General features: G+C 41.5%; 1 protein-coding gene across 1 annotated transcript in view; it reads left to right on the plus strand.

The window, feature by feature from the left end:
• The first annotated feature begins 563 nt into the window (after positions 1-563).
• MYLK4 (myosin light chain kinase family, member 4) overlaps positions 564-11,019 on the plus strand; it is a 33,485-nt gene continuing 23,029 nt past the window's right edge. The window contains exon 1 of the mRNA XM_009326445.1: positions 564-1,534. Coding sequence (XP_009324720.1) covers positions 875-1,534 — 660 coding nt within the window. The 5' untranslated portion in view covers positions 564-874. The remainder of the gene's footprint in view (positions 1,535-11,019) is intronic.

Genomic DNA, 11,019 nt, shown 5'->3' on the forward strand with positions numbered 1-11,019 from the left:
ATAAAGCAAAGAACCGAGTCTCTCTATCAAACTTTGTATTTTGGAATTTGTACGACCAGATCATAGTAAAACATAAGAGCCTCTTAATTTGTGGCAAATCAGTACAGTCTCGATAAATACAGAAGTAAATTAAGATATCGGCTATAAAGAAAATTGCTTGTGTGTAAAGAGCTGGCTATGTGGTAGCTGAAATATAGGGTAGAGAAAGGGGCTCTGATTTTTTCAAGTATCTGCATTCCAGTGTCTCCTTCTTCTTTTACTTTCTTTAATGTATTGTTTTTTAATAACTCTATTGACTTCCTGCCTAGCATAACAGGCTTTTCAAGCAATAGAGGTTTGAATCTGAAAAGCTCTCCTTAAGACATAGTAATTTCAAGCAGCCACATTTAAGGTCCCTGTAAGGACCCTTATTCTCTTCAGAGCAGCGATCACATTACATACTAGGCTTTTGAAAAGCAACAACACCACTGCCAAAGTGTCTCTACCCTTAGAGACTTCTCACGTATCGCATAGCCTTTTTGCTGTCAAATTCCATTGGAGTGCAAATAGTTCAGTCCCTGCTAGGGCTGATGTCACTGAACCGAGTGCATTTAGGATGCGCATCGCTAGATTCACTTCATTTGGAAACAGATATATATGTATATATATATTAAAAAAAAAGAATGGATCAAAGGCATTTTTCTTCCTAAATAATTTGGGTGTTTCTTTCCTCTGTTTTAGTCAAATATATGAGAGTAGTTCATAAATTAGTTGAGCTGGAGTTGTCAAACTTGGCTGTATATCTGAGCAGTCTGGATGGGAAGCCTTTGCAACTGGTATTGTCCTCGAGCAGCTGATCATCAGAGCATTTCCTTCCCCTACCCAAGCCAGCAAAATGACCACATCCAGCAGGCAGAGCTCTTCTACGTCTATGGTCAACAACTTGGCCAAAATATTCGATCCAAATGCTTTGCAAAACCAAAGGCCTGATAACAGAACGGACCCTCCCCAAATTCTTCATGTTGCAAGCAGTGATGTCAGCACATCTGAAAGTTTTAACATCATGGATATGAAGTTTGCCTCCCTCGAACAGAAAATAGACAAGCTGTTGACTCTGCAAGACAATGTCCTTAAGAAGCTTAACAGCGTTTCCCAAGAAATCTGTTGCATTGAAAAAGACATTGAGATTGTAAAGGCGGAAACATCTGAACCTGGATCAAGGATGGAAAGAAACAAAAGTCTGAGAAGTAATGAAATGAAGAGGCTTTGCCTTAGAATGGAAAAATCTCTTTCTGATATAAACAGGAATGCAGAGCGGCAGGTTAAAAGACTGGATGGACTGGAACAAAGTGTTTCTGGACTACAGAAGTTTGTAGGGCCTCTGGTTGAGATGGTTAAAACATTAGTAATTCATAATTCAAGTGTAAAACGCCATGTTCAAAAACGTAAACTTTGCAAGGCAGGTGATTATACAAAAGAAGCTGGACATCTTTTTAGGATGCACATTTTCTCAGAGACAACAGCTGATGCCCTGCTCAAGAAGAAAAGTGAAAAGGTGAGCCCAGGTTTGTGTTTCATCTTGTCAGGAATCATTGCAAGCTACGGGTATGTTCTGCTATATGCTTAGCTTTTTCATTTCATTAACATTTAAGCAAGAACAATGAATATGCTCTAAAAATGAAAAGTATTAGAACAAACTGAGCAAGTTTCAGTGGAAAGGATATAGAAAATCTACTGAGTGATAAATACCATCATTTTTTTCTAATGATTTCTTTACAGTTGTAAAACATAACTAGGGGTCACTGACATGGGTGACAAAGATTGACACAGACTTCAGGAGGCTTGGGTCCTGGCCATACGTTTTACTATGATCTCCTCTGGATTTATAAGTATCTGGGGGGATCAAGTTGCAGCAGTCATGTTATATGCAATGGGGTCTAGAGCTTAGTGAAACTGGTAAAAATCCTTCTTGGGTCAGGGCGTGTACCTATGTATGTCCTTTATTTCAAAGAACAACTTAAGTGTGCTGTTCCGATCTGGTATTTCTGCTGACATTGGTGGGGAGGGGGGGACTTCTAAACGGGGATCTGAGGTAGGGTTACCGTAACTGGAGCTGTGGCTTGTGTAAACTTCCTCGGGGGAAAAAACGCCTGTATCACCCTAACGGGAATTTTGTCCTGTTCTTTACAGGTCAGATTAGAAGACCACAAAAATCTCTTGAAAGGCTCGATTGATTATAATAGGCTCTTGTAAGGTAGTTTAACTATTCTTTGTTTGGTGAAGAAGCCCAGTAGCATTAGAAAATTAAGGAATTTCTTCTGACAAAGTGTGTTGATATTTAATTAACCTACAGTGAACCAAAAAGGTTGCCTTTCATATTCTTTTCTACTTTTTTTTTCTCCAAAAAAGTCACATACAGGCTTTACTTTTTGATACATTGAAAGAGTAACTCTTGAGTTTGTTTTTCTAAAGTTTTTGAGCAGGAAAAAAATCGTGTGAAGATATTATTGGAAATGGCGTTCCTTGAAAAAAGAAGCACCCAATATTACTCAGACTGGTCTGGTCAGCAAACCAGGTGCTTTTCAGCTTGGTTACTCTTAGGCAGCCCCTCTTCTCAGGTAGACAAAGAAGCATTTGAGCCATCATAGGAAACTATAAAAATAGCAATCAGTGCTGAGTAGCAGCAAAGGAGCATCTTGTAAAGCTCTGTCAGCTGGACTGGCTGATCTGCCACTATGTAAGGATATAAAATGTGCAGCCCTGTTTCCAGAGCATCATCAACTGAAGGGAAACGTTGCTCCCCTGCCAAAGGAGACTGACAACAAAAGTGGTTTTTACAGGCCCTTCTTGAACATCAGGTTGGACTGGTTTCAATAAAGGAGTTTTAACAAAAGAGAAGTTTTCTTCTTTTGTACCATTACTTCGATAAGAAAAGGTTGCTTATTTTGAACATCTGAGTTTAGGGCTTCTACTTTTCAAAACATCAATGAAAACATCTGTTGTAAAAGCCCCATCGTAGTGAGACCCACAGGCCATCTCTGTAATGCTGCGATCACTGCAGTTTGTGGTAGAGCTCTACCTGTCTCAGTGAAATTACATATTCATCTAAACTATTTATAAATATAAACTGAATCAGGCCTGGGATGTTAATGAACTGGCAGCTCCTGGAGGCCCGAGTAGGTGTGAGGCTCTCTGTGCAAGCAATGCAGGGTAAGAGAAAGGAGGGGACCGTGCGGGCTTTGCTGGTGAGTTTGTGGGAGCCGGTGGGTGTAGTGGAAGGGCGGGTCAGAGGAGAAGGTCATGCTCCCGGCAGGCCAGGGGGGAGCTGGGATGGCAGAGACACAGGTGCCCAGTGGAGAATTCAGAGCAATGAAGGGCCTGGAAGTGGAGGGTGGGGGGCTTGAACATGATGGAAACAGATGCAGCCTACTGACAAAGACCCAAAGAGGAGAGGGGTGAGCGGAGTCTCTGTCTTTTTCCAACAGCAGCTCCATTTGTAATCCCATCACTGATTCATTTTTGTTTAGGCAGACTCTTGGTGACGTTGAGTGGACTTGGTAGGAGCTTGTCTAGCATGAGGGCTTAGGAAAGGCAGCACGAGCATGTCTGGAATCACGCTGCTTATATTATTATGTTGTTAATATTTTGTTTGTTTTATGAGATAGCGTACATATGTTAGCTTGTCATTACCTTCCTCTCTGTGTGTTTGATTTATTCATAAAGAACCATCATAAAATTATCAAGCTATCCTGTGAACAACAGCTGGCTTTAGTAAACACTTAGTCATCTTGGGTTTAAGTAAAAACAGACTTGAATTCAGCCCTGCATTAAGAATAATAGATGGTATGATATCCTTCAGCAGAGACTGCTGAGCTTGGCTGTCAGTTTAGTAGGAGCCAGTATCTACCAGCGTTCAGGGCAGACTTTCCTCTGCCTGAGGGGGTAGGAACAGCATCTCTGAGCAAGTTAGTGAAAAGACTGGGCCATGAGACACTGTGAAGTTGGTTGCATGTGCCTCTGCCTGCCACATATTCAAACTGGATTTACAAGTGAGGTTTTAAATTGTTGTGACAAAAGCAAAAAGAAAAGCAAAGGAATAGAGAAATAGGGGATCTCGCCCTTGCAGAGTTTTACTCCTGAAATGTACCACTGATACCTGGTGGCATAGCAATGAACAAACCCACCTGATTATGCAGAAATCAATCCTTGCTTCTGTAAACACAATCCTTATCACTTTCTCTAGTCCCCACCTGATGACAATTTTGAACAATGCTGACCCTGCAGAAGTGCTGGCCGCCAGGCAGTAAGACCAACATCTCTTTTATCCTAGGTGGACTCTGCATGGCAACACTGAGCAACCCTGCAATCACTTTAGACATACACAGTCCTATTCTGTTCCCTTACGGCTGTAAGCAAGGTGATCCATTCACTACAGCTAATTTGGAAGGACAGTACCCGCTTTTGTGCGCTGCTGGTGATGGTCAGATATTTTGGATGATGTGCCTATTTGTCATCCACCCTGTCCCAGCTACGAGCAAATGCCACCTCTTAGTTCTAATGGCTGAGCTGTCTGATAAATATTTGGCTGTCCCCAGCCTCATTCTGCAAAATAATCCAATCATTCTTAGTTACTGGTAGGTGGTGCAATAGGTGGCCATGGGTACATCTGGATAAGGCAGTGGATTGTGTTTACATACTGCTTAATCACCTGCCTTCCCATCCTTCCTTCTTTAGAGAGATGCTGCTCTTTGCTTTATTAATGGTAGGATTGTTTTTTAATTTTCCCTAACTGGCTCGTTTTACAGAACTGGATTAAGCAGAGAGCAATGGAAAAGGCAGAATGGTGGGAAGGGAAGAGGGGGAATGGGAGACAGGTAAAGAGGGAGTGATAATCAGCTGGGGTGTGTAATCTCTCTTCTGGCTTCAGCAGCAGCTGGAACAGTTTCCAGATCACAGGCTCCACAGGGACTTTCTGTGCTCTGCAAAATACAGGGATTGCTCTCCTCTGAAGCAAAATTTCTGCTTTCCTGCCTTTTACTGCCATCCTGAAATACCTCCACTGCCTCATACAGGAGGTTAGTTTGTTTCTGCTTTGGGTTGGAGTTATAATATTGTGTAGCCTGCAGACACTTCATGCTTTGTCAGTGCTGCCAAATGTCTCCCAGCCATTTTCCACTGAGTGCAGCGTGACCCTATCACCACATGGCTGAGAGGAGTAGCATGTATTACTTGTCATTTTAAGTTATTTTCTCACTAGTACCACCCAGGGAAATCAGCAGTTCTACAATAAGGGTCTTTAAAAGTCTTGAGGTTTTCCTCAAATTCACCTTTTTAAGTAGTCCGTGATAATTCTGTTGTGAAATGACTCTGTAACTCCATTTTCAGTCCTATTCCTTCCCCTTATAAAGAAAGAGAGTAAAATAATACTTCACTAATTTCCTCCAAATTAAACAGTTTAGAGATTCTATACTATTAACCCGTGAATACTCACCTGGAGAGTCGGAAAATCCTTTTTGTTGCCATTGTAAAGCGGTGTTGAACTTTCTGCAGTTGCCTACAGGTTGCTGTAACTTCAATCTCCTGCCATTTCTACAGGCTTTGCCATAGGACTAATAACTATTAGCAGTTTGAGGCTGTTTCCCACAGTAAAAAAAAAACCCAGCGGTGGGAGCTGTGCTTTCTGTTTGAACCCTCTGTCCCTCCTGTGCAGATATCGCACTGCAATCGCAACTCACTGGCTGCTTTAGTAGGAGTCTGCAATGAAACTGCTGTTTGCCACGTGTGTTTTAAGATCCATTCAGCCTCAGTCTATAACCGTTCTTCTGATTCCTTCATTTTGCCTACAAATACTAACGGGTCCCTTATGTGTTATTTAAATTCTCTCCATATTGGTCGTGTTCTGTGAATTTTTCATATTCCAGACAAATAGGCAGGAATTGTTTAATTTTCTTTTTTTCATCTGTCTGCAACAGTTTCTGCCGTCCTTGGTGGTTGTGAGGGTAGATGCTTTCTGCAGAATCTCAGCAGATGGGTTGTTCGCTGCTTGGGCAATGCAGCCAGTCAGCACCTTCATCTGCTGTTATACTTGGGAATGCTCTTCTTCCCCTCAGGACTGATGCCTTTACCTAAATATGTTCTTGGTAGAGGTATTCCAGTTTTTGAGTGAGCTATAATATATTAGAGTTATAATTCTCTCTCTGACTTTGTCTATAAAACTGGTACATTAACGCCTGCCATGTTACAGCGACCATTTTAGGAATCCATTACAATTCCTTTGCAAAACTAGGGAGACCTCATGATGAAGATGAAGAGATAACTGGTAAGTGCAGGAGAGCAAGACAAGGCAGGTCATCAGAGAGCAGTCCTGTAAGAGCAGAAGGTTCCTCAAAGAGGTGAGACAGTGGTAGGAGGGATTTGCTCAGGCAAGAGGTCTTTGCCCACTCCAGTCATCTAAAATCCACCTTTCGTCATCAGATATCCTAGCCATTTATTCAGTTTTCAGGTGAGGACTCCCCTCAGCCCCTATCAGAAGTCAGATACATCAGCCAGTAGTAAGGGTACCATGCTTGAATGTCTCCTCTGGTAGGAGAGTGCCATTGCAACTGAATGCGAGGTCTCCACCACACTGGCTTTTGATGACCAGGGTAGCCACTCTGGAATGCAATTAATTTGGTTCCATCCTGGCAGCACCCTGGGTTTTGCACACGTGTTCACCAGTGAGGAGGAGCGGTGATGGGTGGCTGGGCAGCAGCCCCAGTAAAGCCTGGGAGGAGTCCCACCACATTCCATTCGCTGGGTGCTGCCTGCATGGTGAGGTGCCACAGGAGAACGTCTGTCTATAAAGGGGAAATAAAGAGATCCCAGGTCTTTTCCCTCCACCCAAACCCCCTTCTTGTTAAATGAAGTACGTTATTAGGAAACCTGCATTTCTGGAGTCCAATTCAAAGTGAGTCATCAAAGCTGTAGGGGATGATTTCTGAAGTTCATAACCCTTTGGAAATCTCCCAAAAGTGTGATTACCCAAAAGCAGCTTAGGAAGGGCGGTTCGAGAAGTCTGAAGATATTTGCCATTCATATTGCATGTTTAGCTCAGATAAGTTAGTAAAGCTGAGAAATACTCCCTTAACAATGAGGCTACTTAACTGATGTTATAGCAAAAAATTGCCTGAGTAGTTTGACAAATGGGTGGTTTACGCCTGCTGTTAAAAAGATCTGCCATCTGCTTTCAAGCTGGACTTTTTTCCTCCTTTCTCACACTGTGCAATAGCGGAGCCCACTTTAGAGGATGAGCCATTTAATGGTAATAGGGAAAATGTGGACAATAGCACCTAGGAAATTTTGGGGTTATGGCACAGGTCCATATGAGGCACATGTGCACCTGTGAAGTACATGGGACCCTGTCAGTCATCACACATGTGAGGGCATTGAGCAGTATAGAGAAGGGGTAGATGTGAGGCTGTCCAATATATTGGTATGACAAGCAGCCAGAGTCTTCAGTGGTTGTGTTTGTGTGGCGGTGCCCCTTATTTGTTCAGGTGAGAAGTCCAAAAGTGATAATAACAGGTCGATTTAATTTCATTTCCCAGATGCAGTGAAAGGACGTGTCAAAGCCAGGTAATGCTGAATACTTTGGTCTTAGGAGGTGGATTGGTAGACACAGATTTCTTGGTCATTATTACAGGCCTCTGTGTATTCCAGAGACATTAAAATTATACCAGTCGATTGGAGTTAAAAAATCTACCTCTTCTTATGCCTGATGCTGCCTGATGTTAAATGACAGTGACTAGTCCTCGAGGCAAAAGTAAAGATGTTTAAAAGCAACCTGTTACTGTTAGTGCAATATGCTGTGTCTTCACCATAGCAGATGGCACGCTCGAGGCCATCGGCTCCGTTAGGAGCCTGGTTGCATGAAAGCCTCTTCTACTCCTCACTGTAAGACTCCCTGTTTTGAGAAGAACTGCCTGGCAGGAGGAAGCATCCATTTGAAACAGGACAGCCACTGCTTCTCCAGTGCAGCGGGTGGGAAGTTGGAAAACTGAAGTGGGGAATGGACAAGGCTTTGGCTTCACTGATCTTCAGCTTCTCACGTAGGATGGTATTATTCCTTCCGATTTTTCAGTATTTAGTATGTGTCTTCATGCAGAGGTTGTTACCTCATTACCAATGTATTTTCAAGGCAGCAGCTCACATAGAAATTATCTTGTATTTCCTAGTGGGGGAATCACGATTCTCATGGCTCAGAGATTATTTTTGTGTGTGATTAAAAGGTACTTGTGACTTGAGTTTGGTTTATACAGAAGAATGATTTCTTTATCTAGTTCAAGGAGCTCTATAAAGATCATAGAAGAGTCAAAATCTTTGCCTGAAGGTGCCAGTGGTTTGTGTAGCGTAGCAAAAAATAATGACATGGCAGCAGATGTACTGCCTACCAGTAAAAGCAGAATTCCCATGTGTACATTTTTTATCACTTGTAAGTTTGTATCAGAAATACATTCACTGAATATTTTACATTGCTGGGGGGAGTTAAAAGGGTGTGTATTGAAGCATCACCACACATGCTGTTGCCTCAAGGTCTCTGTCATGTGTGATGCGTTCTCCCGTGTACCGATGTGGAGATACTGGGAGCATCCACAGTACCGTGCTCAGGTGGCAAAGCCCATGGCTGATTTCTGGCTGTTAGTGAAATGAATTCGTCGCAAAGATCAAATAACTTAATTATGTTGATAAATGGATGGTGATCAGGTCTTACACAAAACCAGGATATCTTGTCATAATAAAGCTCTGCAAAGTATCTTAAGAACATGAGAAAGAGACACTGAGTAAGAAATGTGGTTTAGGCATATGCAAAGTTTTGTGTCTTGGTATTGGCTGATTGAAGTTGAGAATTATGTCTTGACATCAAATGAAATGTGATGGGGTGATAAAGGACCTCTAACTAAAAGTTTGGGGCTGCTTCATGAGGCCATTCATTACAAAAATTTTTGCAGTAGGGAAAAAAAATCAAAGAGTTTTATTAGGTGAATAAAAAGAATTTGAAAGTTAGCTAGGAAAACATTCCAAGGGTACGACTGCTACAGTATAAAGAAGGAATTTAACTAAGTACAACTCATTAAAAAGGAGTCAGATGTCTATAAAAAACATTAATTTCTTGCTGCATTTGACATTTCTGTTAAAATATATTATATTTATAAATATAATTGCTTATTGCTTAATTTCTGCAGGTTTCTAAGGTAAATTTAAATAATTTCTGAAAGTGTTTTTTTTTCCATTGGTCTACACTGAAGTTTTAGCCTCTGGAGTATCTCACATTATTCTGTTATCATCACGTGGGCTTTTATTCTGTCTCTATTACTTAGGGTCTAGCAATACTCTATTAAAGAATACGTTTAAGTCTGGAAAGTGTATTTTTGAAGACACAATACCAACTTGTGTAGGTACAGACACTTTTTTGCTTTGGTATATTTTGTGGGGTCACAATGCAACCTTTCTTATTTAACCTTTTGTGGAATTAAAATGAAAACTTCATTGAAAGCTTTTGGCTTGTATGTATAGGGAAAATGACTGTAGTGCCGTTAACCTCATTGTGCGTATTCAAGTCATTAAAGAAAGGGGAAAAAATAAGGTGGAGACATAATTTCCACTAAAAAATATTGATTCCTATAAATTTAGAAATTACAGACTGGAAAAAGTCACGTCACCAAAATTCAGGAAGAATAATACATAAATAAATAAAATCCCATTAGGGATTAAGTTAAAAAGACCCTTAAGAAAGCACTGCTAACAGACTGAAGGAAGAAGAGGGTTATGAAGAGTAGTTGGGTGGGATGGATGTCATTAACAAACTACCACACCTTTCGGGTGAGATTTTCAGAAGATCGTGATGGCCTTGGGTGTTCACGACCTGTGGGCTCTTGGAGCAGCTGGCTCGACTGCCTGGGGTTGGACATCGCGGGGGCGCGTGCCCCCGACAAACTACAGGGAGGTCTGTGTGCCTCCCGTGGTGTGCAGCCGGCTGGCAGAGATGCGTTGACTTCTGTCAGCTCCAGAGAACCTGGGACAATCCCACCCTTTACGGGGAAGAAATAATGAGCAAAAGTTTGTGTTTTTATTGCCGGGTCAAGATTTGACAAGTTGAAGTCACATGTTGCTACAAATAGCAAAACATGGAGAAAACTGGGACGCTCATGTATAGACTACTTGCGGGTCTACAAATAGTCCGATATCTAGTCCTTATATTTGTATTTCTTATTCTAGTGCACTACTGACCCTATATTTATTGTAAATAGCTACATTTATTGATTCTGAAGGATACCAGTAAACGTTTCGTTTGGGTTCTTTTTTTTGTCTTATTTAAATTTGTATGAGCTCTGCATCTGCTATTAAAATGTAAGAGCTCAGAAATAGTGCTTGAATAAACACTGTAGTAATTTATGTAACGCCCTGGCAGTTTCAGTTATTCGGCATCGTCCAGTGTTCCGCTAGATGGATTTTCAAAAGCTGGCTTCTGTATTTCACACCTGCAAACTACAGCAATATTTAGTAGGAAGCTCTGTGTGCCTGCAATTAATTCTGAATGCAGAAGTGAAATCTGGCCCCATGCATCAAAGAGCTTGGAGGCCGCTTCTCTGGTTATTTGCTCAGCTGACTGTATTTGATCAGAGCTGATGTCCTCAGTGGTATGGTGAGGTTGACATACTTACAGGAATCCGATTGCATTACAAATTGCGGTCACATTGCAGAATGAATAAGTCCGAGGCTTTTCCCTACTTCTTGTACTGCTTTTCACCATTAAAAAAACAGAGTGAGCGTTGGTTGATTCTCTGTGATCCATCTGGAATAGTGACATTTATATTTAAGTTCCGTGTGAGCAAGGCTCCAATTTATATTTCAAGGGTACTTACCTGGTTGTATTTAGGCCTTTTTCTTTTTGTAGCTTGCAACTTCCTGGGACCAACTGCATCCCAAATAGTTGTCAGTCTCAGTTCTTATGCTCATATTACAGTTTCTTTGTCCCTTGCAGATCAAGATTTTCTGAACAAG

The sequence above is a fragment of the Pygoscelis adeliae genome, unplaced genomic scaffold, assembly GCF_000699105.1.
Source record: "Pygoscelis adeliae isolate BGI_AS28 unplaced genomic scaffold, ASM69910v1 Scaffold186, whole genome shotgun sequence".
Lineage (NCBI taxonomy): Eukaryota > Metazoa > Chordata > Aves > Sphenisciformes > Spheniscidae > Pygoscelis > Pygoscelis adeliae.